General features: G+C 46.8%; 1 protein-coding gene across 4 annotated transcripts in view; it reads left to right on the plus strand.

Annotated features, from left to right (window-relative positions):
* Positions 1 to 25,579, plus strand: part of rps6kl1 (ribosomal protein S6 kinase-like 1) — a 58,790-nt gene that overhangs the window by 22,956 nt on the left and 10,255 nt on the right. For 2 of the 4 annotated variants that reach the window (XM_072493141.1, XM_072493159.1), the window contains exons 3-8: positions 8,034 to 8,158; positions 9,126 to 9,218; positions 16,566 to 16,613; positions 22,501 to 22,633; positions 22,932 to 24,419; positions 24,546 to 24,635. In XM_072493141.1, the coding sequence (XP_072349242.1) occupies positions 8,034 to 8,158; positions 9,126 to 9,218; positions 16,566 to 16,613; positions 22,501 to 22,633; positions 22,932 to 24,419; positions 24,546 to 24,635 (1,977 nt within the window). The remainder of the gene's footprint in view (positions 1 to 8,033; positions 8,159 to 9,125; positions 9,219 to 16,565; positions 16,614 to 22,500; positions 22,634 to 22,931; positions 24,420 to 24,545; positions 24,636 to 25,579) is intronic. The other 2 variants (XM_072493146.1, XM_072493153.1) reach the window with 2 other exon arrangements.

The raw sequence follows: 25,579 nt of genomic DNA on the forward strand, positions 1-25,579 counted from the left end.
AACACTATACTCCAAGTGTGGCCTAACTAAGGTTCTATACAGCTGCAACATGACTTGCCAATTCTTATACTCAATGCCCCGGCCAATGAAGGCAAGCATGCCGTATGTCTTCTTGACTACCTTCTCCACCTGTGCTGCCCCTTTCAGTGACCTGTGGACCTGTACTCCTAGATCTCTTTGACTATCAATACTCTTGAGGGTTCTACCATTCACTGTATATTCCCTACCTGCATTAGACCTTCCAAAATACATTACCTCACATTTGTCCGGATTAAACTCCATCTGCCATCTCTCCGCCCAAGTCTCCAAACAATCTAAATCCTGCTGTATCCTCTGACAGTCCTCATCGCTATCCGCAATTCCACCAACCTTTGTGTCGTCTGCAAACTTACTAATCAGACCAGTTACATTTTCCTCCAAATCATTTATATATACTACAAACAGCAAAGGTCCCAGCACTGATCCCTGTGGAACACCACTGGTCACAGCCCTCCAATTAGAAAAGCATCCTTCCATTGCTACTCTCTGCCTTCTATGACCTAGCCAGTTCTGTATCCACCTTGCCAGCTCACCCCTGATCCCGTGTGACTTCACCTTTTGTACTAGTCTACCATGAGGGACATTGTCAAAGGCCTTACTGAAGTCCATATAGACAACATCCACTGCCCTACCTGCATCAATCCATCTTAGTGACCTCCTCGAAAAACTCTATCAAGTTAGTGAGACACAACCTCCCCTTCACAAAACCATGCTGCCTCTCACTAATACGTCCATTTGCTTCCAAATGGGAGTAGATCCTGTCTCAAAGAATTCTCTCCAGTAATTTCCCTACCACTGAAGTAAGGCTCGCCGGCCTGTAGTTCCCTGGATTATCCTTGCTACCCTTCTTAAACAGAGGAACAACATTGGCTATTCTCCAGTCCTCCGGGACATCACCTGAAGACAGTGAGGATCCAAAGATTTCTGTCAAGGCCTCAGCAATTTCCTGTCCAGCCTCCTTCAGTATTCTGGGGTAGATCCCATCAGGCCCTGGGGACTTATCTACCTTAATATTTTTTAAGACACCCAACACCTCGTCTTTTTGGATCTCAATGTGACCCAGGCTATCTACACACCCTTCTCCAGACTCAACACCTACCAATTCCTTCTCTTTGGTGAATACTGATGCAAAGTATTCATTTAGTACCTCGCCCATTTGCTCTGGCTCCACACATAAATTCCCTTGCCTATCCTTCAGTGGGCCAACCCTTTCACTGGCTACCCTCTTGCTTTTTATGTACGTGTAAAAAGCCTTGGGATTTTCCTTAACCCTATTTGCCAATGACTTTTCGTGACCCATTCTAGCCCTCCTGACTCCTTGCTTAAGTTCCTTCCTACTTTCCTTATATTCCACACAGGCTTCGTCTGTTCCCAGCCTTTTAGCCCTGACAAATGCCTCCTTTTTCTTTTTGACGAGGCCTACAATATCTCTCGTTATCCAAGGTTCCCGAAAATTGCCGTATTTATCCTTCTTCCTGACAGGAACATGCCGGTCCTGAATTCCTTTCAACTGACACTTGAAAGCCTCCCACATGTCAGATGTTGATTTGCCCTCAAACATCCGCCCCCAATCTATGTTCTTCAGTTCCCGCCTAATATTGTTATAATTAGCCTTCCCCCAATTTTGCACATTCATCCTAGGACCACTCTTATCCTTGTCCACCAGCACTTTAAAACTTACTGAATTGTGGTCACTGTTCCCAAAATGCTCCCCTACTGAAACATCTACCACCTGGCCGGGCTCATTCCCCAATACCAGGTCCAGTACCGCCCCTTCCCCAGTTGGACTGACCACATATTGTTTTAAGAAGCCCTCCTGGATGCTCCTTACAAACTCCGCCCCGTCTAAGCCCCTGGCACTAAGTGAGTCCCAGTCAATATTGGGGAAGTTGAAGTCTCCCATCACCACAACCCTGTTGTTTTTACTCTTTTCCAAAATCTGTCTACCTATCTGCTCCTCTATCTCCCACTGGCCTGTAGCGGCCTGTAGTAAACCCCCAACATTGTGACTGCACCCTTCTTATTCCTGATCTCTACCCATATAGCCTCACTGCCCTCTGAGGTGTCCTTCCGTAGTACAGCTGTGATATTCTCCCTAACCAGTAGCACAATTCCGCCACCCCTTTTACATCCCCCTCTATCTCGCCTGAAACATCTAAATCCTGGAACTTTTAGCTGCCAATCTTGCCCTTCCCTCGACCAGGTCTCTGTAATGGAAACAACATCATAGTTCCAAGTACTAATCCAAGCTCTAAGTTCATCTGCCTTACCCATAATACTTCTTGCATTAAAACATATGCACTTCAGGCCACCAGACCCGCTGTGTTCAGCAACTTCTCCCTGTCTGCTCTGCCTCAGAGCTCCACTGTCCCTATTCCCTAGTTCTCCCTCAATGCTCTCACCTTCTGACCTATTGCTCCCGTGCCCACCCCCCTGCCATACTAGTTTAAACCCTCCCGTGTGACACTAGCAAACCAGGATATTAATGCCTCTCCAGTTTTGATGCAACCCGTCCTTATATAGGTCACACCTGCCCCGGAAGAGCTCCCAGTGGTCCAGATAACGGAAACCCTCCCTCCTACACCAGCTGTTTAGCCACGTGTTTAGCTGCTCTATCTTCCTATTTCTAGCCTCACTGGCATGTAGCACAGGGAGTAATCCCGAGATTACAACCCTAGAGGTCCTGTCTTTTAACTTTCTGCCTAGCTCCCTGAACTCCTGCTGCAGGACCTCATGCCCCTTCCTGCCTATGTCGTTAGTACCAATATGTACAACGACCTCTGCCTGCCCTCCCCCTTCAGGATGCTCTCTACCCGTTCGGAGACATCCTGGACCCTGGCACCAGGGAGGCAACATACCATCCTGGAGTCTCTTTCACGTCCACAGAAGTGCCTATCTGTGCCCCTGACTATAGAGTCCCCTATTACTATTGCTCTTCTGCGCTTTGACCCTCCCTTCTGAACATCAGAGCCAGCCGTGGTGCCACTGCTCTGGCTGCTGCTGTTTTCCCCTGATAGGCTATCCCCCCCCCGACAGTATCCAAAGGGGTATACCTGTTCGAGAGGGGGACAACCACAGGGGATTCCTGCACTGACTACCTGCCCTTTCTGGTGGTCACCCATTTCTCTGCCTGCACCTTGGGCGTGACCACATTTATATAACTGCGATCTATGACGCTTTCCGCCACCTGCATGCTCCTAAGTGCATCCAATTGCTGCTCCAACCGAACCATGCGGACTGTGAGGAGCTCCAGTTGGGTGCACTTTCTGCAGATGAAGCCATCCGGGACGCTGGAAGCCTCCCGGACCTGCCACATCTCACAGTCAGAGCACTGCACCCCTCTAACTGACATTGCATCAATTAATTAAAATTAAAAGTTTAATTTTTTAAAGTTACTGTTAACTATCTGTTTCCTGGCACTAGATTTCTAATATAAATGCGAAAGCTAAATATAGTACTCTCCGATCTCTGGCTTAGATACCCCTCTAAATTATAATTAAGTAATTATGTTTAATTAGTTACCAATGCTTAATTTTTTTAATTTAGTATAGATTCCCAACCAGCCACTCAGGTCACAGCTTTTCTGTGATGTCACTTCAGCTTCCCCCCGACACACACAATTTGAAAAAGGTATAAAAGTAAAAATCACTTACCTTCTTACCTTCTGAGTGTCTTAGATGTTCTCAGGTTCTCTCCCTGACAGAGACTGCTCCTCCTCCTCCGAACAGCTCCCGAATACAAACAATTTTAATTTTCAACATGCAAACTGAATTACGAGGCACATTCCCTCAGGCCCTAGCTGAATTGTCTCCTAGTATTCCCTCGGTTTAATCGCCCTCAATCGTACCTATATCGATTGAAATTAGTTTTCTAATCCGCCAGACTGACCTTTAATTTCGTCGAGACGACCTTATCTGACCATGTGCGAGTGATTAAACGTCATCAGACTACGAAAAAGAGGAAAACCGACATGGTAATTTTCCAGCTGCTCACGTCGTGGGCCCATTTCCTCTCTCTCCGTCCGACATCAGTTTAATTCTCATTTCGCAGATGGTCGCCTGTAGAAATCCCTCCGCTGCCACCAAATGATGAAATTGAGTTCTTTCTGTCCAGTCTGGTCTCAATCAAAAGGCTGAGTTCGGATTTAGAAATTCCTTTAGTTTATTTCAAATAGCTTGCAAACTTACACTCACTCTGATGAAGGCAGGAGACCCATGTCTCTTCAAACTTCCAGAGCGAGTGAACAAAGAGAAGCAACCCATGTGTGTTTATTTACATTCATGCAGTATCTAGTTCCACATACATGAATACAAGATTCCGATAGGCCCTTTCCTTGACCTGGTCATATAATCTAACTGCCACTGATTCTGATAGGCTCATTACACATTCCTTTCCTTCCTCTGGGCCTCTGCCTTCCAGCATCCTTTGTAGCATCCTTTGTGCAAAGAGCCAGTCCTGATAGCCACCCCTCCCCCTCTCGCCATGCTTTGCCCATCTCTTTGTTCATTCCTTGCAACCCAAATTAATATCCATAATGCACTATTCTAACTGGTCAACCCAGTCTAATGCTCTTTTCTTTAGTTCAATTCGTCAAACTTAGGTCATCCTTCTCTATTGTGCTAATACCATCATTAACTAACTAAGCCACTCTTATTTCACGCTTCCTATACACTCTAATATTTAGGTCCTAATCCATGTCCTCCTGCAGCCTAGTCTCTGTAATGGCTATTTATTGGTATTTATTTCTATGTGCGCACTCAGTTCATCTGTTTTGTTTGAATACTTTGTGCAATCAGATGGGATTACTTTTATCCTGTTCTCATAATCTGTACTATCATCTGATTTATTGTTACATTTGTACTCTCTATCCCTTCCTGTCACGGTTTGTTTTTCATTTCCTTTAATAATACCTTTCTCTTTTTGCCTTGTTTCAACTCTTTGATTTATTACAGCTTCACATATTTGATCCCTTGCCCCCACCACTTTAAATCTACTTCCTAGTTATGTGGCTCGCAAGAAGACCGCTCCCACCACTGTTCAGGTACAAATCCCCCACTCCCTATTATTGGTGCAAATGTATTTTTAAAAAACACATTCCACAACTGCAGTCTGTTGGTCAGTCATTTCCACTGGCCATCTTTGACCTGTCCATTACTAGTTAGGTATGTATAACTTAAGGTAGAAGAAATAAGATGGGGCTCAAGTAGGCTATCCAATATTGTGGCCCACTATGTAATAGGTTAACTAATCTTGAGGGTGGGGTGCCATGATTTAGTGTTCTTGGTTATGGTGGGGAAGATTATCCGGTTCTTTGTTGAGTTTTGGATAAGATAAGGGTTAAGTTATTTGTGGTGCCTTTCATGTTGAGCAGCTTAGTGACATTCACTCTGGATCTGGAGTAGCGTGTTCATGAAGTAACAATGTGATTGATGCTTGAATGCCTTCTGAAATGACCTAGCAAGCCATTCTGTTCTGGGGCAATCAGGGATGGACAATAAATGCTGACCGAGTCAGCAACGCCCACATCCCATGAATAATGAATGGGTTTATGAGTAACTAAGGGCTCTTTGGTTGGGTTACTTGTGTCTGCTACCTGGGGATCTGTAACCCACCACAATACATAAGACCATAAGACATAGGAGCGGAAGTAAGGCCATTCGGCCCATCGAGTCCACTCCACCATTCAATCATGGCTGATTTCAACTCCCATTTACCCGCTGTTCTCTCCATAGCCCTTAATTCCTCGAGAAATCAAGAATTTATCAACTTCTGTCTTAAAGACGCTCAACGTCCCGGCCTCCACCGCCCTCTGTGGCAATGAATTCCACAGACCCACCACTCTCTGGCTGAAGAAATTTCTCCTCATCTCTGTTCTAAAGTGACTCCCTTTTATTCTAAGGTTGTGCCCCCGGGTCCTAGTCTCCCCTGCTAATGGAAACAACTTCCCTACGTCCACCCTATCTAAGCCATTCATTATCTTGTAAGTTTCTATTAGATCTCCTCTCAACCTCTAAACTCCAATGAATATAATCCCAGGATCCTCAGACGTTCATCGTATGTTAGGCCTACCATTCCTGGGACCATCCGTGTGAATCTCCGCTGGACCCGCTCCAGTGCCAGTATGTCCTTGCTGAGGTGTGGGGCCCAAAATTGCGCACAGTATTCTAAATGGGACCTAACTAATGCTTTATAAAGCTTCAGAAGTACATCCCTGCTTTTATATTCCAAGCCTCTTGAGATGAATGACAACATTGCATTTGCTTTCTTAATTACGGACTCAACCTGCAAGTTTACCTTTAGAGAATCCTGGACTAGGACTCCCAAGTCCCTTTGCACTTCAGCATTATGAATTTTGTCACCGTTTAGAAAATAGTCCATGCCTCTATTCTTTTTTCCAAAGTGCAAGACCTCGCACATGCCCACGTTGAATTTCATCAGCCATTTCTTGGACCACTCTCCTAAACTGTCTAAATCTTTCTGCAGCCTCCCCACCTCCTCCATACTACCTGCCCCTCCACCTATCTTTGTATCATCGGCAAACTAAGCCAGAATGTTCCCAGTCCCATCATCTAGATCGTTAATATATAAAGAGAACAGCTGTGGCCCCAACACTGAACCCTGCGGGACACCACTTGTCACGAGTTGCCATTCCGAAAAAGAACCGTTTATCCCAACTCTCTGCCTTCTGCCTGACAGCCAATCGTCAATCCATGTTAGTACCTTGCCTCGAATACCATGGGCCCTTATATGACATGGGGAGAGAAATAGAGAAATAACACTTGGTAGAAACGAGAGATGTAGAGAGAACGTGAAAATTCAGAATTAGTACACAAATATTGAGATAGTTGGTAATAGTTATTGTTTACATGGTGAAGCAGAACATAATCTGGATAGGTTTGGTTGAAGCCAGGGTCTGGATAACAAATTTGTGGAGTCTACTTTTCTCCCATGGCATCACTGAAATAAAGAAATTGAGGTTTTGCTGGAGGTTCATCTCTTCGTGGGAGGTGGTGAATAACTAGGGACATTGGTTTAAAAGGATTGTCAGAAGGATTAGAGAGAGTTCAGAAAGTTTTTTACCTGGACGATGGTTGGAATCTGGAGCTTGCTGCCTGACAGGGTGGTAGAAGCAGAAACCCTGATCGCATTTACTAAGTTAACGTACTCCCAAGCACATTTCCTACAGGAAAGTGGGATGAAGCTGGACTGCTGTTTTTCAGCTTTGCACAGACACCATGGGCTAGATGACCTCTTGTGACATCCCAACTAGCCGATGATCTTGGTGTGAGTTGGAGAGCTATCATGGCACTCCAAATTGTGAGCTCTCTGGAATCAGACATTAATTATGCTTCAGCCTGGTTGTCAGGACTGCCACCTTAAAGTTTCTCAGTCTTTCACCTTGGTGGGTGGGGGGGGACAGGAGCAGCATTTACATTCTCCATTTTCTTGCTGTGCTGGCAAGTAGGGTTGCAGTTGACTGATTAATGGAGGCAGCATTGGTGGTGGCAAAGAATCCTGAGATCTTTGCCTTTCTAACTTCCCTACAGGTGAGTAGCCTCATCAGGAATAATGAACCCCATGCATACCTACTTGCATCCCGAGAGAACGGTGTAGCCAGCGACATTGGGTCATACAGATTTTTTATTGACAAAGTACCCCAGGATTATTAGGGGTAGGAAGAATTGAGGCCACAACAGATCAACCATGGTCTTGTTGGATGGCAGATCAGGCTTAAGAAGCTGAAAGGCCTCCTACTGTTCCTATTTCTTGTGTTCTTATACTACTATAATATTAATGTGATTGAGTTCCTAATTTCTTCCAAGGCAATGTGGTAAAAGAGAATCGATCTTACATTGTACATTTCTCCCAGCATAGGCAGAGACCTGTAGATGGTCAGCTATTGTACCTGCAATGAAGTGTGTGTACTGCTCAACTTAATTCCCTGACTGTTCTGGCTCGAGCATCTTTCATTGTCTGCTTCTTTTTTATTACAGTTGATCCAAACAAAGAGCGCCGCGAAGCTGTGAAAAGAAAAACAACTCAGTATTTGAAACGAGCCGAAGAAATATTCAACTCCCACTTACAGGGAAGCTTAGGAAATGGTACCGACGATACTGGGGTATGAAGAGCTGTGTCAAATCTGGCAATTGATGATATGTTTGAAGTTTTTCAGTGCTAAATTCACTCAGGATAGAGAGCAGGCGGAGGGAGGTCCTCTGACATAATTGGTCCTTTTTCCTGAGATTTCTGCAGTCACGACAGTCTCCGATCTCCTTCTGCAGATATTAGAATTGCTGTGCCCACTCCCATGAATGGCTAATCCTAGAAAGTATGTTCAATGGGACTGGACTGGGCATGGTGCTGTTTTTTATATTCAAAAAGGCTGGGCTGCTAATGTCCAGATATTCAACAAAGCTGAGCAAGCAATTTATTTTAATCAAATGTATATAACCATATTCTTTTTTTTCTCCTACAGTAAAGTGCAGAATATTTATGCTTAATTTATATTAACAATGTTGAATAATCTAATTGGAGGAAAACCCAATGTTTGGCATTTCATGTTTCACCATTTACTGGAGTGCTTTTGTCAACACATTATTGCACAACTTGCAACTTGATGAAAATTATATACAAATCTTTCATGATGCTTTTTCCTCTAAAGAAAATATGTGATGGGACTACAGATTACATATGTTAATGGCAACAGAAAATGATATTATTACTACAGTGATGGTGCTCAGTGCTATTATTGAATAACTGCTTTTACTGCTCGAGTCTCCTTGCTTGGATGTAGTTGTAGCACAGATGACATTTTAACAGATTGGAACAGTACTAATGTACACCGCCCCTTTTTTTGTCAATAGAAAGAATATCAGTCAGTAGCGGGAAAAGAAATTAGTTTTGATCCATTGGTTTACCTCCTGAACATCCAACATGTCCAACCCAGATTTAGAATGGGTTTGGATGGTGTCCTTTCAGTTGTTCTCGGGGCCATTTTGCACTGTCTGCTTGTACATAATGTATCAAATAATTACATTTTCCCCCTATATTTAAAATTAACTCTCTTATTCTTCCATCATTTGTAGGGTTTTAGCAGCCTGAGGTTTCGGCCAAATAGAATTCTCAGCTCTCCGGTAGAGGATCTGCAAATGTCCACGGTCATAGCAATCATCGACAAGGTAATCTTTCCCATCCTTCCCTCCACCTCAATTCAGAAATAATCTACAGCATTAGTTTGCTAATGTATAATCTTTAGTAAGAGATACTTGTAATTAAACTGTAAATTCAACATAATTTTTCAAAGTGGAACTGATAGTATGGTTCCAGTGCATTTTTTATGTAGTCCAAGTAAGATTCTCTGATGGGCTATGCATTTTGTTTCTTCCAGCTAATGAACTGTTACTGGTGAGGAATACTTTAGACACTTTTTCTGTGGTAATTTGATTTGGGATAATTGTGTTGTAGATTGGTCATGCACTAGGTTTACAATGATATTCAGACATCTTTCTAGTAAAGATTTAAAGCTGAGCAAATCGTTCTCGGTTTCTCTTTCTCCCCCTTTTAAGAACCATGCTGTGGGTACATTTTACCTTCCTGCAAGTTTTGGTAGACATTTGTCAAAAATGTTTCCTTGGGGCTTTCATCCTAAGTTTACTGTTACCTGTTTTCCTCCCTTCTTATTAACATATTGGGTGATCTTCCCACAACTCCTGCTTTCCAGAAACACTTTTAGATTTGTGCAGTTTCTGGATTTTCAAAACCCTGCTACTCTTGCCTCCCCTTTGTCATGAGTCACAGAAAGTTAATATGTAGACACAGCAAGTAATTAAAAAGTTGAATGAAATGCTATCCTTTATTACGAGAGGAATTCAACATAGAGGTATGTTTGTTTTACTTCAGGTATACAGGACATTGGTGAGTCTACATCTGGAATACTGTTTGCAGTTTTGATCTCCTTATTTAAGGAAGGATGTAAATGTGTTGGCGGCGATTCAGAGGAGGTTCACTAGATTGATACCTGGCATGCGTGGGTTGTCTTATGCAGAAAGTTTCGACAGACTGAGATTGTCTCCACTGAAGTTTACAAGAATCAGGAGTGATTTTTTTTTTTTAATTAAAAAAAAAATGTTTATTCAAGGTTTTCAATAAATTTTTACCAAACGCTCCAAAAAGGAAAGAAAATACACATAAGAAAAATAAAAAGGGGGGCCTTACACCATCCCCTCCAACAACTTAAACCACTAAATATTAAACTATCTAACAAACGAGAATAAAAATGGGACAAACGCCCCTTACAATAATAAAAACAAGCCAAAAACCCCTCCCAACCCCCGCTCCCCCCTGGTTTGCTGCTGCTCTTGACCTCCACCTAACGCTCCGCGAGAAAGTCTAGGAACGGTTGCCACCTCCTGGAGAATCCCTGCACAGACCCTCGCAAGGCAAACGTTATCCTCTCCAACTTGATGAACCCTGCCATGTCATTAATCCAAGCCTCCACGCTTGGGGGTTTCGCATCCCCCCCATATTAGGAGGATCCTCCTCCGGGCTACCAAGGACGCAAAGGCCAAAACTCTGGCCTCTTTCAGCTCCTGTACTCCCGGCTCATCTGATACCCCGAATATTGCTATCCCCCAGCTCGGTTTTACACTAATGTCCAAGACATTGGACATAGCCTTTGCGAAGCCCCTCCAGAACCCCTCTGGGCACGCTCAGAACATATGGGCGTCATTTGCTGGGCTCCCCGAGCACCTCACGCATCTGTCCTCCACCCCAAAAAACTTGCAAATCCTCGCCCCTGTCATCGGTGCCCTGTGAACCACTTTGAACAGGATCAGGCTAAGTTTGGCGCAAGACGAGGAGGAGTTAACCTTGCCCAGGGCCTCCGCCCACAAGCCCTCATCCAGTTCCTCTCCCAGCTTCTCCTCCCCTTCAGCTCCTCCACCGAGGCTTCCTCCGCCCCCTGCAACTCCTGATAGATCGCCGAGACCTTGCCCTCTCCCACCCATACACCCGAGGTCACCCTGTCCTGAATCCTCCGTGCGGGAAGCAGCAGAAATTCCCTTACCTGCCTTCTCACAAATGCCCTCACCTGCATGTACCTAAAAACGTTTCCGGGGGGTAACCCAAATTTCTCCTCCAGCGCCCCCAGGCTAGCAAAAGCCCCATTGATAAATAGGTCCCCCATACTTTTAATTCCGGCCCGATGCCAGCTTCGGAATCTGCCATCTATCCTGCCCGGTGCAAACCTATGATTATTCCGTATTGGGGCCCACATTGAGGCCCCCAACTCACCCCTGTGCCGTCTCCACTGCCCCCAGATCCTCAGTGCCGCCGCCACCACCAGGCCCGTGGTGTACTGCGTCGGCGGTAGCGGCAAAGGTGCCGTCATCAGCGCTCCCAAGCTAGTGCCCACGCATGATGCCACCTCTAATCTTTTCCACACCATCCCCTCTCCCTCCATTACCCATTTCCGAATCATTGCCACATTGGCTGCCCAGTAATAATTACACAGGGTCGGTAGCGCCAGCCCACCCCTGTCCCGACTACGCTCCAGAAACAGCCTCTTGACCCTCGGGGTCTTACTTGCCCATACAAACCCCATAATGCTCCTGCTTACTCACTTAAAAAAGGCCTTGAGGATGAGGATGGTTAGGCACTGGAACACAAACAGGAACCTAGGGAGGACTGTCATCTTAACGGACTGCACCCTGCCCGCCAGGGAGAGTGGCAACACGTCCCATCTCCTAAAGTCTTCCTCCATCTGGTCTACCAACCATGCCAAATTAAGCTTATGCAGGACCCCCCAACTCCTGGCCACCTGAATACCCAAATATCGGAAACTCCTCTCCACCCTCTTAAGCGGCAGCTCCTCCAGCCCCCTTTCCAGGCCCCTCGTATGTACCACAAAGAGCTCACTCTTCCCCACTTGTAGCTTGTAGCCTGAGAAGCTTGTAGCCTGAGAAGCCCCCAAACTCCCTAAGGATCCGCATGACCTCCACCATCCCCTCCACTGGATCTGTACAAAAGCAGGTCATCAGCACACAACGAGACCCGATGTCCCGTCCCTCCCCGGACCAACCCCCTCCAGTTTCTAGATTCCCTCAACGCCATGGCCAGCAGCTCAATTGCCAAAGCAAACAACAGAGGGGACAGGGGGCACCCCTGTCTCGTCCCACGGTACAACCTAAAATATTCTGATCTCTGCCGGTTCGTAGATACGCTCGCCACCGGTGCCTGGTATAACAATTTGACCCACCCTATGAACCCCTGCCCAAACCCAAACCTGCCAAGCACTTCACATAGGTACTCCCACTCCACCCGATCAAAGGCCTTCTCCGCGTCCATTGCCGCCACCACTTCTGCCTCCTCATCCTCCGAGGGCATCATCACATTCAGGAGCCTCCGCACGTTTGCATTTAACTGCCTGCCCTTCACAAACCCGTCTGGTCCTCGTGTATCACTCCCGGGACACAATCCTCAATTCTTGTGGCGAGGACCTTTGCCAGCAACATGGCATCTACATTAAGGTGCGAGATCGGCCTATACGAGCTACACTACAGCGGGTCCTTGTCAGCGAGGATCAGCGAGATCAGCGCCCGAGACATTGTCGGGGGGAGAATCCCTTCCTCGCCTCGTTGAAGGTTCTCACCAGCAGCGGACCCAGCAGATCCACAAACGTCCTGTAAAATTTGACCGGGAACCCATCAGGCCCCGGGGCCTTGTCCGCCTGCATGCTCCCCAACCCCGTAACCAGCTCGTCTATCCCAATCGGGGCCCCCAGGCCTTCCACTTGCCCCTCCTCCACTCTCGGGAACTTCAATTGGTCCAGGAACCGCCGCATCCCCTCTCTCTTTCTCCCTCTCCCTCACCCTCACCCTCCCCCTCACCCTCCCCCTCACCCTCCCCCTCACCCTCACCCTCACCCTCACCCTCACCCTCACCCTCACCCTCTCTCTCTCTCTCTCTCTCGTCCCCCCCCCTCCCCCTCCGGGGATTCTGACTTATACAGGTTCCCATAGAAATCCCTGAATATCTTATTTATTTTAGCCGAACTCCACACCGTGTTACCTCCTCTCTCCCTGATTCCTCCAATGTCCCTCGCCTCTTCCCTCTTGCGTAGCTGATGCGCCAGCATCCGGGTCGCCTTCTCCCCATATTCGTATACTGTCCCCTGCGCCTTCCTCCACTGGGTCTCAGCTTTCCCCGTGGTCAACTAAGCAAATTCCGTTCGGAGGCTCCGTCGCTCCTTCAGCAGCCCCTCTTCAGGGGAATCCGCATACCTCCAATCCACCCTTAATATCTCCCCCACCAGCTTCTCCCTCTCCATCCTCTCTCTCTTCTCCCTGTGAGCCCTAATTGAGATTAACTCTCCCCTAACCACTGCTTTCAGAGCCTCCCTGCCACACCAACCAGTACTTCCCCATTATCATTGGCCTCTATGTATCTCTGAATGCACCCCCGGACCCACCCACAAACCTCCTCATCTGCCAACAGTCCCACGTCCAAGCGCCACAACGGGCGCTGGTCCCTTTCCTCTCCCAACTCCAACTCCACCCAGTGCAGGGCGTGGTCCGAAATCGCTATGGCCGAATATTCCGTTCCCTCCACTCTTGGAATCAATGCCCTGCTCACCACAAAGAAGTCTATCCGTGAATAGGCCTTATGCACGTGATAGAAAAAAGAGAACTCTCTGGCCGCCGGCCTAGCAAACCTCCACGGATCCAGTCCCCCCATCTGATCCATAAATCCCCTGAGCACTTTGGCTGCAGCTGGCCTCTTGCCCGACCTCTACCTGGATCGGTCCAGTGCCGTGCCCAGTCCGTATTACAGTTCCCTCCCCCCATTATCAGGCTCCCCGCTTCCAGATCCGGGGTCCGCCTCAGCATGCGCTTCATGAACCCTGCATCATCCCAATTTGGGGCATACACATTCACCAGCACCACCCGGGTCCCCTGCAACCTACCACTCATCATCACACATCGACCCCCATTATCAGCCACAATGTTCAGTGCCTCGAACGACACCCGCTTACTCACCAGGATTGCAACCCCTCTATTCTTCGCATCCAGCCCCGAATGAAAGACCTGCCCCACCCATCCCTTTCTCAGCCTGATCTGATCCACCACTTTCAAGTGCGTATCCTGCAACATAGCAACGTCTGCCTTCAGTCCCTTTAAGTGCGTGAACATCCGGGCCCTCTTGACCGGCCTGTTCAGGCCCCTCACGTTCCAAGTGATCAGCCGGATCGGGGGGACTGTTTCCCCCCCCCCTCCCTCTTCAAGTCAATACGGACACCCCTCTGGCACCGCCCTTCCCATCGGGCCAGGCCCCCCCTTCTTTCACCCTCAATTTTCTACCTGGGCCGGCCCCGCCCCCTGTGGCGCAGCTCCTTTCTCCTGCAGCCTCTCCCCAATTCCCAACGACCCAGGACCTCCTGCACCCCTCCCCCCTTCGAACGCAAGGAGCGACCCCTCCAAAACAATACCCATGCCCATTAAAACACACACCTCACATCTAATCCCCCCTTCCCACTCCCCAGCTTTCCCAAAACCCACAGCAAACCATTAGTTCGAGACCAATTTTTCGTTCTGAAAAAAGGTCTACGCCTCCTCCGGCGTATCGAAATAATGGTGGCGGTCTTGAAAAGTGACCCACAGTCGCGCTGGCTGCAACAGCCTGAACTTCAACCACTTTCGATGGAGAACCGCCTTGGCCCGGTTGAATCCTGCCCTCTTCTTGGCCAGCTCTGCACTCCAGTCCTGGTAGATGCGGATCTCTGTTTTCTCCCACCTGCTGCTCCGTTCTTTCTTCGCCCATCTCAGGACACACTCTCTGTCCGTGAAGCGGTGAAACCTCACCATTACGGCCCTTGGCGGCTCATTTGCCTTAGGCCTCCTTGCCAGGACTCTGTGAGCCCCATCCAGCTCCAGGGGCCTCGGGAAGGCTCCCGCGCCCATTAGCATATTCAGCATCGTGGCTACATATGCCCCGATGTCGGACCCCTCCACACCTTCAGGGAGACCCAGAATCCAGAGATTCTTCCTCCTCGACCTGTTCTCCAGGTCCTCAAACTTTTCCTGCCACTTTTTATGCAGCGCCTCGTGCGCCTCCACTTTCACCGCCAGGCCCAAGATCTCGTCCTCGTTTTCAGAGGCTTTCTGCTGCGCCTCTCTAATCGCTGTCCCTTGAGCCTTCTGGGTTTCCACCAGCCTCTCAATCGACACTTTCATTGGGGCCAGCATCTCTGCTTTCAGCTCCGCAAAGCAGCTTTTCAGGAACTCCTGCTGCTCCCGTGACCATTGCGCCCACGCAGCCTGGTGCCCGCCCGCCGCCATCTTACCTTTTCGCGCTCGTTCTCCTCTCTTCTCCAAGATCACTTCTTTGACCGCTCCACTCCTGGTCCACTCCATGCAATGCTGAGGGAACCTTACTGCCCACACTGGGAACCGTCGTCCAAGTGCCGCTGGGGCTGCTCAAGAGGGCCCAAAAGTCAGTCCACGACGGGAGCTGCCAAACTTGCGACCTACCCAGGCATAGCCGCAACCGGAAGTCCCGAATCAGGGGTGATTTGATTGAAGTATATAAGATCCTGACTGGTCCTGACGAGGTGGATGTGAAAAGAGTGTTGAAAGGATGTTTCCTCTTGTGGGCGAGTCCAGACCTAGGGGGCATGGTTTTAAAATTAGGGGTTGCCCTTTTGGGACCGAGATAAGGAGGATTTTTTTCTGAGAATTGTAAGACTTTGGAACTCTTTGCCTCAGAAGGCGGTGGAGGCTAGGTTATTGAATATTTTTAAGGCAGAGGTAGATATCTTCTTGTTAGGCAAGGGGATCAATGGTTATCAAAGGTAGATGGGAGTGTGGAATGCAAAACGCAAACAGATCAGCCATGGTCTTATGGAATGACCGAGCAGTCTTGAGGGGCCAAATGGCCTCTTTTATATGTTCAACTCTTAGTGTTGGGTCGGAAGAGAGAGGAAGTGCAGAGTAATAGACATGAGTCAAAAAGACTGTGGTCCTCCAGAATACTTCACTTCTGACAGTGTAAGTTGAATTTACAGTGCAGGAGGAGGCCATTCGGCCCATCGAGTCTGCACCGGCCCTTGGAAAGAGCACCCTACCCAAGCCCACACCTCCACCCTATCCCAGTAACCCCGCCCCACCTTTTTGGACACCTGAGGGCAATTTAGCATGGCCAATCCACCTAACCCACACATCTTTGTACTGTGGGAGGAAACCGGAGCACCCGGAGGAAACTCACGCAGACACGGGGAGAACGTGCAGACTCCGCACAGACAGTGACCCAAGCCGTGAATCGAACCTGGGACCCTGGATCTGTGAAGCAACCATGCTGCCCAGTTTTGGTCTCCTTATTTAAGGATAACCTCTGATGTATATTGTCTTTGTGTGAGGCCGTCACTGATTCGTGAGAAGGATCCTCTTCACTCACTCAATTTTAACAATATCTGCCTTTTCCCTCACCAAGGAAAACAATGACTTTAATATTTTCTTCCCATTTCTATTTAGGTGTTATTGGTGCAGAATCCATCCACGATTGAACCCTTCATTGTCAAAGTAGGTATCTGAATTATAAACTGACGAGTGCTTACATGGAAGATCAGTTATTTGCCACTGAAGTAGAGGACAGTGAGCTTTTGCAGTGTTCTAATGAAAATCTATTGTTGATTGTGCTTTCAGTAGCTTGGACTCTAAACTAGGGAAAGCTAATGGGAGGGAATTCCTGCCTCTACATCCTCCTACCTCTAAGACGCTCGTTAAAATCTACATCTTTCACCAAATATTTCGTCACTTATCTGAATGTCTTGTGACTGCCAAAAATGTCTTTGATAATTGTTGCTATGGAGCAACTTGCAGCATTTTATGTTAAGAGGTGCTTTTCAAATGCAAATTGTTATTGAATGGCGCTGATCCAGAATCCAGATATTTGATGAAAATGCAATTCTGTTACTGAGTATTTTGAAATCCTTTGAACAAAGGGAGGATGTAAATGTGTTGGCGGCGAGGTTTTCAATCCAAGACCTTCATCAGAACTGGGAAAAGGTCAGTATTATCGTAGGTTTTCAAGCAAGTGATTTGCTTATGAGAATCCAAAAAAAAGGCCACAGTCCTCCAGAGTACTCTACTTCAGGAACTGGGGGCGGGATTCTCTGATCCTGAGGCTAAGTGTTGACGCCGGCGTAAACGCCGTCGCGTTTCTCAACGGCATCAACATGGCCTCAGGATCAGCAATTCTGGACCCTACAGGGGGCCAGCACAGCACTGGAGCGACCCACGCTGATCCCGGCGTCAACTGGGCGCCGCGGAGTCCGCGCATGCACAGTGGCTCCCTTCTCCGCGCCGGCCCCGCCACAACATGGCTAAAGGAGCCGGCGCAGAAGAAAGGAGGCCCCCAGCCCGAGAGGCCGTCCTGCCGATTGGTGGGCCCCTATCTCGGGCCAGGGCACAACGGAGCTTCCCCCCCACAGCCACACGTGGACGACGCCGGTGGGACACGGGTTTTTTGTTACGGCCACTCGGCCAATCCCGATTTGCGCCGGTCGTGGGGATTCTCCGGCCCGGCCCCGGGCTGAGAGAATCCCGCCCTGGATGTTGATTACTTCTGGTATATGTTGGTAATTGTGACCACCTTTTCATTGATTGGAGTCAGGCCAGTATCATAAGAAAATTCTTTGACCCCCTTCTGATCCTATCTCGTATGACTTAACATGACTAATGGGAGTGCACGTCTTCATGATGGGTTTTATAAAGTTAACGATTGAGAGTGGAAAACCCCCAAAAAAATTCACTTTGCTTTCCTGTTATTTTTTAGATTGACAGTTGGATACACTAGGTTCAATTACTAATGACTCACATTAAACTTGGTTTGCTGTGCTCCTGATATGTGCGATTGATGAACACCAGTCCTTGCTGTAAGAGCCAAGGGTTGGGCCAGCATAGTCCTGTCTTGGTCAGTTTGAAGGTGCTAGCCCAAACCTATAAAGCATCATGTGACATAGATGTCAACTATTTGAACTCTGCAAGAATGCATTATTTGTATTGTCGCACTGAAAATCCCACATAAACAGTGGGCAGTTTTATCAGGACATTGCTTCCAGTCATAAAGCAATATCTTAATGCAGATTTAGCTCGACCAATGTATAACCAGTGGAAGTTCTGAATATGACCAGCATTGTGTAATTTGATTAAAAACCTGAAACCCAGGTTGAATGAGCAGTGTGGTCTAAGACCAAAGAGTTAACTATAAATTAGTGTCTTACTCACCTACTGGCAGCTTCTCCACAGTATAATATTGATTATAACCCGCATGCTAACAAATGTTAGCGTTTGACTCGATGCAAAAACAGTGGCAAGTGCCATTGAAGTAAGCCCTCAATATTACACTGACTACTCGGGAAGTGTGAAAATTAATCTCTTTGACATAGCTGCAAGCAACTCCAGAGAGAACTTTTGTTTCATTATTTGCAGAAATATTGAATACGGGAGACTATGGCAGGCAGTCATGTGATGAAACTTGGAGGAAACCAGCGTTGGCACCCCTAGGAACTTTGGTTACATTAGTATAGGGATATTGGGATAGGGATGGTCTCTGAAATTTAACGTATTTGGATTGATCAACACATCAAAACAGTGGGCGGGATTCTCCCGCAATTGGCAGGGTGGCCCGACGCCGGCGCCACGAACGGCACAAACCATTCTGGCGTCGGGCTAACCGGAAGTTGCGGAATCCCCCGCACTTCTGGGAGCTAGGCCGGCACCAGAGGGGTTGGCGCCGCGTCAACCGGCGCGGGTTGGCGCATGCAGAGAACCGCCAGTGTGGTTCCACGCATGCGCAGACCGGCTGGCATGTTCCTGCGCATGCACAGGGAGGGGCTCTTCTCCACGCCGGCCATGGCGGAGTCCTACAGAGGCCAGCGCGGAAGGAAGGAGTGCCCCCACGGCACAGATCCGCCCGCAGATCGGTGAGCCCCGATCGTGGGCCAGGCCACCCATGGCCCCCCCCCCCCCCCCCCCCGAAGGACTCCATTAGACGGCCTACCAGCCAGGTCCTGCTGAATTGCAATTATTGAGGATGAATAGGCTGAGTTGTGGCACTGGACTTGGACCCTGGAACATTAAGGTGTTTGACGATAGGCCCGTAACTTCCTGGAGGGCTCGGGACTCTTAAGTCGCAGCTGCGCAGCACATGCCCGCGCGTAACGCCATGGAAGTGTGGCTGTTCAGGCATGCGCACTAAAACCATGCGGCGTTTAAACTCCCGACCATTTTTTTCCTGTCAGTTTGAAGCTCTGCGCTGCTGAAGGATAAGTTCAGCTGCACTGCCAACTTGGGCCACTTACCCAAATATTTGGTGAGTTTTTCCACCTTTTTTTATTTATCCAAAAAAACTTTGGTCTAGCAGAGGCAGGAGACTTCAGAAGACATTTTTTTGGTAGGTTTAAGTTTTATTTTATTGGTGCTCAGTGTTTATAAATATGTTTAAAGTGAAAGGAAGATGCATTTTTGTTTTTTTTAAACTTTGGTTTGTCATGAGGCTGTTAATTCCATTAAAGGAACTATAATGGATAGAATGCGCTGATCACTCGCTAATGGGTTTGATTGTCCACCTAAGATACTCCGTGTTACTGGCCACGGGTTCTGTGGTCCTTGTGTGGTTGATGAGCCCGATCCTGGAGCTGCATCTTGAATGACTCACTTGGCAGGAGTTTCCAAAAGGTGGCATCAGTTCTTGGAAGCAAAATCGCATGTTCCAGTTCTTGCGGTAAGCCGACAAGGTATCTTTGAAGAGCTTCCTTTGCCGTCCTCTTGTTCTGGATCCTTTCGTGAGCTGGATGAAAAAGATTTACTTTGGTAGTCAGGACTCTGACATCCAAGCATATGGGCGGCCCAGCGGAGTTTGTTTCGGATGATTCTGGCCTTGATACTGGTGCTATTGACTTCTTGAAGGACACTAGTGTTAGCACGCCAGTCCTCCCAGCTGATTCCCAGCTAAAGAACATTTTGATTTTGCAATGTATTTTAAGCTGAGTTGTTTGAGTCTCGCTGATGTAATGTTCTTCCATAGAAGCCTTAGTGATTACTTCAAATGCTTTAACAAAATGTAATGCCTTAGTTGATAAATGCAAGCCTCTTATGAACTAATGTGAACTATCTGTCTGACCGGTAGTGGAGCGAATTAATCACCGATCCTTAAGAGTGTACTGCCAAAGGACATCCCAAAATGATGTCAGAGGAGATGTGTGCCAGGACACTGTTTTAGTAGCTGCTACTTTCGGATGTTGAGCTTGTCAATTAACAACTGTCAAAACCCTTCCCTCCCTCCCCTTTACAAATAGATGTGACAGTTGTGCTTTAAGTGAGAAAATATAGTTTATTGCAAGGAATTTGTAAAAGGTGATGCAGTTTTATGTCATTGTTCAGCTGATAAAGTTAAATGTTAACTGGTTTCAAAGTGTGGGTAGCGCTGTTGCTTCACAGCTCCAGGGTCCCATGTTCGATTCTCGGCTTGGGTCACTGTCTGTGTGGAGTCTGCATGTTCTCCCTGTGACTGCGTGGGTTTCCTCCGGGGGCTCCGGTTTCCTCTCTCAATTCCCGAAAGACGTGCTATTAGGTAATTTGGACTTTCTGAATTCTCCCTCTGGTACCCGAACAGGTGTTGGAATGTAGCGACTAAGGGCTTTTCACAGTAACTTCATTGCAGTGTTAATGTAAGCCTACTTTGTGACAATAAAGATTATTATTATTACATTAAACTTTATATAAGCTTCTACAAATGTCTTGCAGAAACATCAGAACACAACATTTAATTGAGATGATTATAAATGAATAAGATAGTTGAAGTAAACAAAGCAGAAACATATTTAACATGGCCCATTGGTTAGCACTACTTCCTCACAACATCAGGGACTTGTGTTCAATTGAGACCTTGTGTGACTGTGGTGTTTGTACATTCTCCCCATGTCTGTGGTTTCCTGGAACCGTGGAATAGAACAATAGATTTCCTACAGCGCAGAAGGAGGCCATTCAGCCCATCAAGTCTGCACGGTAGCATTGTGGATAGCACAATTGCTTCACAGCTCCAGGGTCCCAGGTTCGATTCCAGCTTGGGTCACTGTCTGTGCGGAGTCTGCACATCCTCCCCGTGTGTGCGTGGGTTTCCTCCGGGTGCTCCAGTTTCCTCCCACAGTCCAAAGATGTGCAGGTTAGGTGGATTGGCCATGATAAATTGCCCTTAGTGTCCAAAATTGCCCTTAGTGTTGGGTGGGGTTACTGGGTTATGGGGATAGGGTGGAGGTGTTTACTTTGGGTAGGGTGCTCTTTCCAAGAGCCGGTGCAGACTTGATGGGCCGAATGGCCGCCTCCGGACTGTAAATTCTATGATAATCTATGACCCTCTGAAAGAGTACCCTACCTTGGTCCACTCACTCGCTCTACGAAACCTAACCTGTACATCCCAAGACACTAAGGTGAAACTTAGCACGGCCAATCCACCTATAAACACTAATCAAAGAAAAAAATCAGATGACAGTGACAGCAAAAGCTCTGGGGTGCTTTTAAAATCTTATGACCATAACCTAAATTAAAACATACAAACATTTTTAAGCATGCCACACAAAGTTATATAGTGCTGATTTAAATAGTTTCACAATTTAAAACAAATAACCGAACCTATGTTCACTTATAAATCACCTTTAATCATAATTTTTTTTAAAAATTACTTTAAAAAAATCTAAAACAATATTAATGCCGGTTTAAAGGAAAGAGCAAAAAAAACTGTTTAAAACCTTCTACATACCTTTAAAACACTTGATAAAATAGTTGCCTGTTGTTTTCTATCTAAATCTGCTATTTAAATGCCTGCTTTCAATGGGCATTCCCAAACTGGCCATATCATAAGTGCGCGAGGCTGCTCTCCTGCACCGCGCTGGAGCCTGCGCAGACCAGGGCGTTGGAGGCCCCTGGCTGCCGAAAAGAAAGGGAGGTTGGATGCATCATCGGAACCCAGGTAAGTGCACAGTTTTCTTTTTCAAAATAGGCGTCCCCGTAGCTTCCTGCCGCAAGCAGGAAGTAACGGGGCAACCCAAACCTCATGCCTTCTAACACAAATATTCCGAGTTGCTTGGCAGACGGATATAAGGAAAATGGATGCCCAACCAGAAAGTGTTGCGTACAAATCCTACACTGGGGCTTGATTCTATAACCTTTTCAAACTATTATTCATCTCGGCAGTATTAATGGGAATTATGAACAATGATTTACTGAGTTTCGTTTTCCCACAGTGGAAAGCACTGGGTGGAAGATGAAAGGAAAATGAGGCCATCTCGTCTATCCCCAATGGTTGGTTTTGGAGGCTTGGGAGCAAATTGGCTGTTCATAGTTAATCTATGGATTGTCTGTTGCACAAGGCAACCCAGTCGAATATCCTCTTTTTTTCTCCTTTTAGAGCCTGCCCAAATGTAGCCTGGTGAACCGTGAACGTCAGACAATAATTCCACAGGGTGTTCCATTTATGGTGCGACTTCTGCAGTATTATGTCAGTGATGATGCAGTCTTCCTTCACCTGGAGCATGTACCAGGTAATGACGTGCTTGAAGGAGTTTGAGGGGGAATGTAGCGGTGATATTTATAGGATTGTGTAATGGGAACCTCGATCCTGTTGAGTAGGAAACCATAAGGGGGTGACTTGAATTCACTACCTGCTAACTTCAAATGAGTGCTATCAACTGAGCTGCGGTTGGTCCATGGGTTTAATCGTTTTTGGCTTTGCTTATTGCTTTATGTTAGTGGAGGCACTGTAGAAATCTCTCTCGCAGGTTTTCTGAAGTCTGGTGCAATGTGTAATACTTGGACCTCATTATTTTCCTTTACCTACAGCAGGGAAGCTCTGGTCCCAGTTGTGCCATTTCCGCAGGTCCATTGTGGAAAAAGGCAAGGAATTTCCAGAATGCTCCAGTCCACATCGCAGAACCATTAAACTGAAGAACAGCTACACTGCTCCGTCTCTCTCATTCATGTGGAATGATAATTGCACACTTCCATCCAACTGGCAAAGAGAGACCAAGAATGGAACAAGCAGGGAATGCAACAAAAAATATGGGTACAGCATTGATGGTCTCAGTGACCCACAACAAGGACTTGTGAATGACCAATCATCAAACCAAATAAATGGCACAGACCAACTAAATGCACAAAGTGAAAGTGTGAACAAGGCAAACCTTTGGCAGGGGAAAAATGGAATTTCAAAAGGTTGCAGAGCATTGAATGGCTTGAGAAAGAGTGTTGAGGGGACAAGTTTGCAGGTGGCACAACTGATAAACAGTGATGATGTAAACTTTAACCTCACTGCACTGCTTTCAGATAAGGATTCTGAGATAACTCAAAGCTGCAAAACTGTGTACCACCCCATGACCATAACAGTGGACCGTTTGATGCAAAAAGACCTTCAAGGTGAAAGTAGTCAGCTTCTCTACGAGGGAAAGATTTTACAGCCCCATGATTGTTTCTCAGAGACCGACAATACCGCATTGAGTCCAAAGTCATCAAAAACTCACCAAAGCCAAACAGCTTCAGATTTGTTTTTCGAAAAACCCTTGTTGGTTAATGACGAATCTTGCTATGGATCTACCCCAATTAGAAGCCCTGTTAGAGCCACCAGCTTGAACTTGAAGGCTAGCAGAAGGCAAGGACAAATGGGTTCATACCAAATTACAGTCAATCCTTTGGATACAATTGAGAATAGTAGCAAAGTCAACTGTGTTATGGATAATTCTGAGCTGGTCCTTATGGGATCATTAGCTGCCATGCCTGTCAGAAATACAGCTGTCACTGTCTTAGAAAAGGGACAATGCGAACAGAAGACTTCAGTAAGCGTACTCAGCCCTGTACGGCAGCCAAATGCACCTTTGATATCATCTTTACCTGTAATTGAGCTGCCAATGTCATTAACATTGAAAGGTGTCTCAAATAATGAAGTGGAAGTATCGAATGATGAAGGTGAGGGTCCTGATGAGATTGACCACCAGCTTAAACATTTGAACCAGATTCCAGTATCTGAAACTTGCTGTGACCACGAAGACTGCAGATCCAGAACTGTTTTGAGCAAAGCATGTCTTTGGCGAGCTGTGAATGAAAGATCCTCTAACAGGATTTCGGGGCCTTCAGCTCCTGACAAAGCAGAAGATGGGGAGTCCTCCACTTTTTCACCTCAGCATTCACTATCCATCCCAAGCCAAGCCTTTGGTTTGTCCGAGGATCAAATTCGAATCTGGGCGGCTGAGTTGGTTCTCGCCTTAGAAAGCCTACACCAGCAGGGAATTATTTGTCTGGATCTAAACCCAAGAAATATACTTGTGGATAATGCAGGTGAGAAGGGACAGGAGGGCAGGCAAGAATTGTACTGTTATTTCTCAAACAATACTTCTTTGTCTTATTGGGATGGAGATTGTTGTGTGAAGTCACTGACTAGACTGCTGTTTTCTATCTTGACAGGTCACATTTGTCTCACGTACTTTGGTCAGTGGAGTGAAGTTGAAGTTCAGTGTAGCACCAAAGCCATAGAGGATATGTATTGTGCACCAGGTAATGGTTGGGATTTGGGAGAGTACAAGACTGATGCTGGACTGGATTTCCTGGTGAAGTGCCTTGGGACATTACAATGTTAAAGGCAATATATGAATATAAATTGTTGATTATCACAGCGCATATACAAGACCATAATATGTAGGTGCAGAAGGAGGCCATTTGGCCCATTGAGTCTGTTCCGTCATTCAATGAGATCATGACCGATCTGATATGATAATCCTCATTCCACTTCCCTGCCTTATCCCAATAACTGTTAATTACTATCGAACTTACTTAACAACCCAGCGGTGGCGTAGTGGTATTGTCACTGGACTAGTAATTCCAGGACCCAGGATATAGCTCTTGAGGACCCAGGTTCAAATACCACCACAGCATATGATGGAATTCAATGACCATGAAATCATTGTCGGTTGCCATAAAAACCCATTTGGCTCACTAATGTCATTTTGGGGAAGGATATCTGGCATCCTTTCAGCTGGCCTATATGTGACTCCAGACCCACAGCAATGTGGTTGACTCTTAACTGTCCCTCTGAAATGACCTAGCAAACCATTATAGTTGAAGGACAATTAGGGATGGCAAGCAAATGCTGTCCCTCCAGCGATGCCCACATCCTCTGTGGTAAAGATTTCCTGAGAATTCTCTGAGAGAAGAAATGCCCCTTCGTCTCTGCTTGTTATGCTGTGCCTTTGGCTTCCACCCAAAGCGCCTCTACCTCTTTTTTTGTTTTTAAGACTTCCACTTCTTTGGTTGAATACTTGGCCATCTGCCCTAATATTTCCTTCTGGGTGTCTTAATTGTATTGTCTAACACTCGTGTGAAACATTTTAGGATGTTTTATTACAATAAAGGTGTAACGTCAGGTTTGTCCAACCCTTTTCGCTCAGGGCCACATTTCTACTTTTTTTCTCACTTGGAGACTGATGAGCAGATTTCAGAAA

This window comes from Scyliorhinus torazame, chromosome 2 (assembly GCF_047496885.1).
Source record: "Scyliorhinus torazame isolate Kashiwa2021f chromosome 2, sScyTor2.1, whole genome shotgun sequence".
Classification (NCBI taxonomy): Eukaryota; Metazoa; Chordata; class Chondrichthyes; order Carcharhiniformes; family Scyliorhinidae; genus Scyliorhinus; species Scyliorhinus torazame.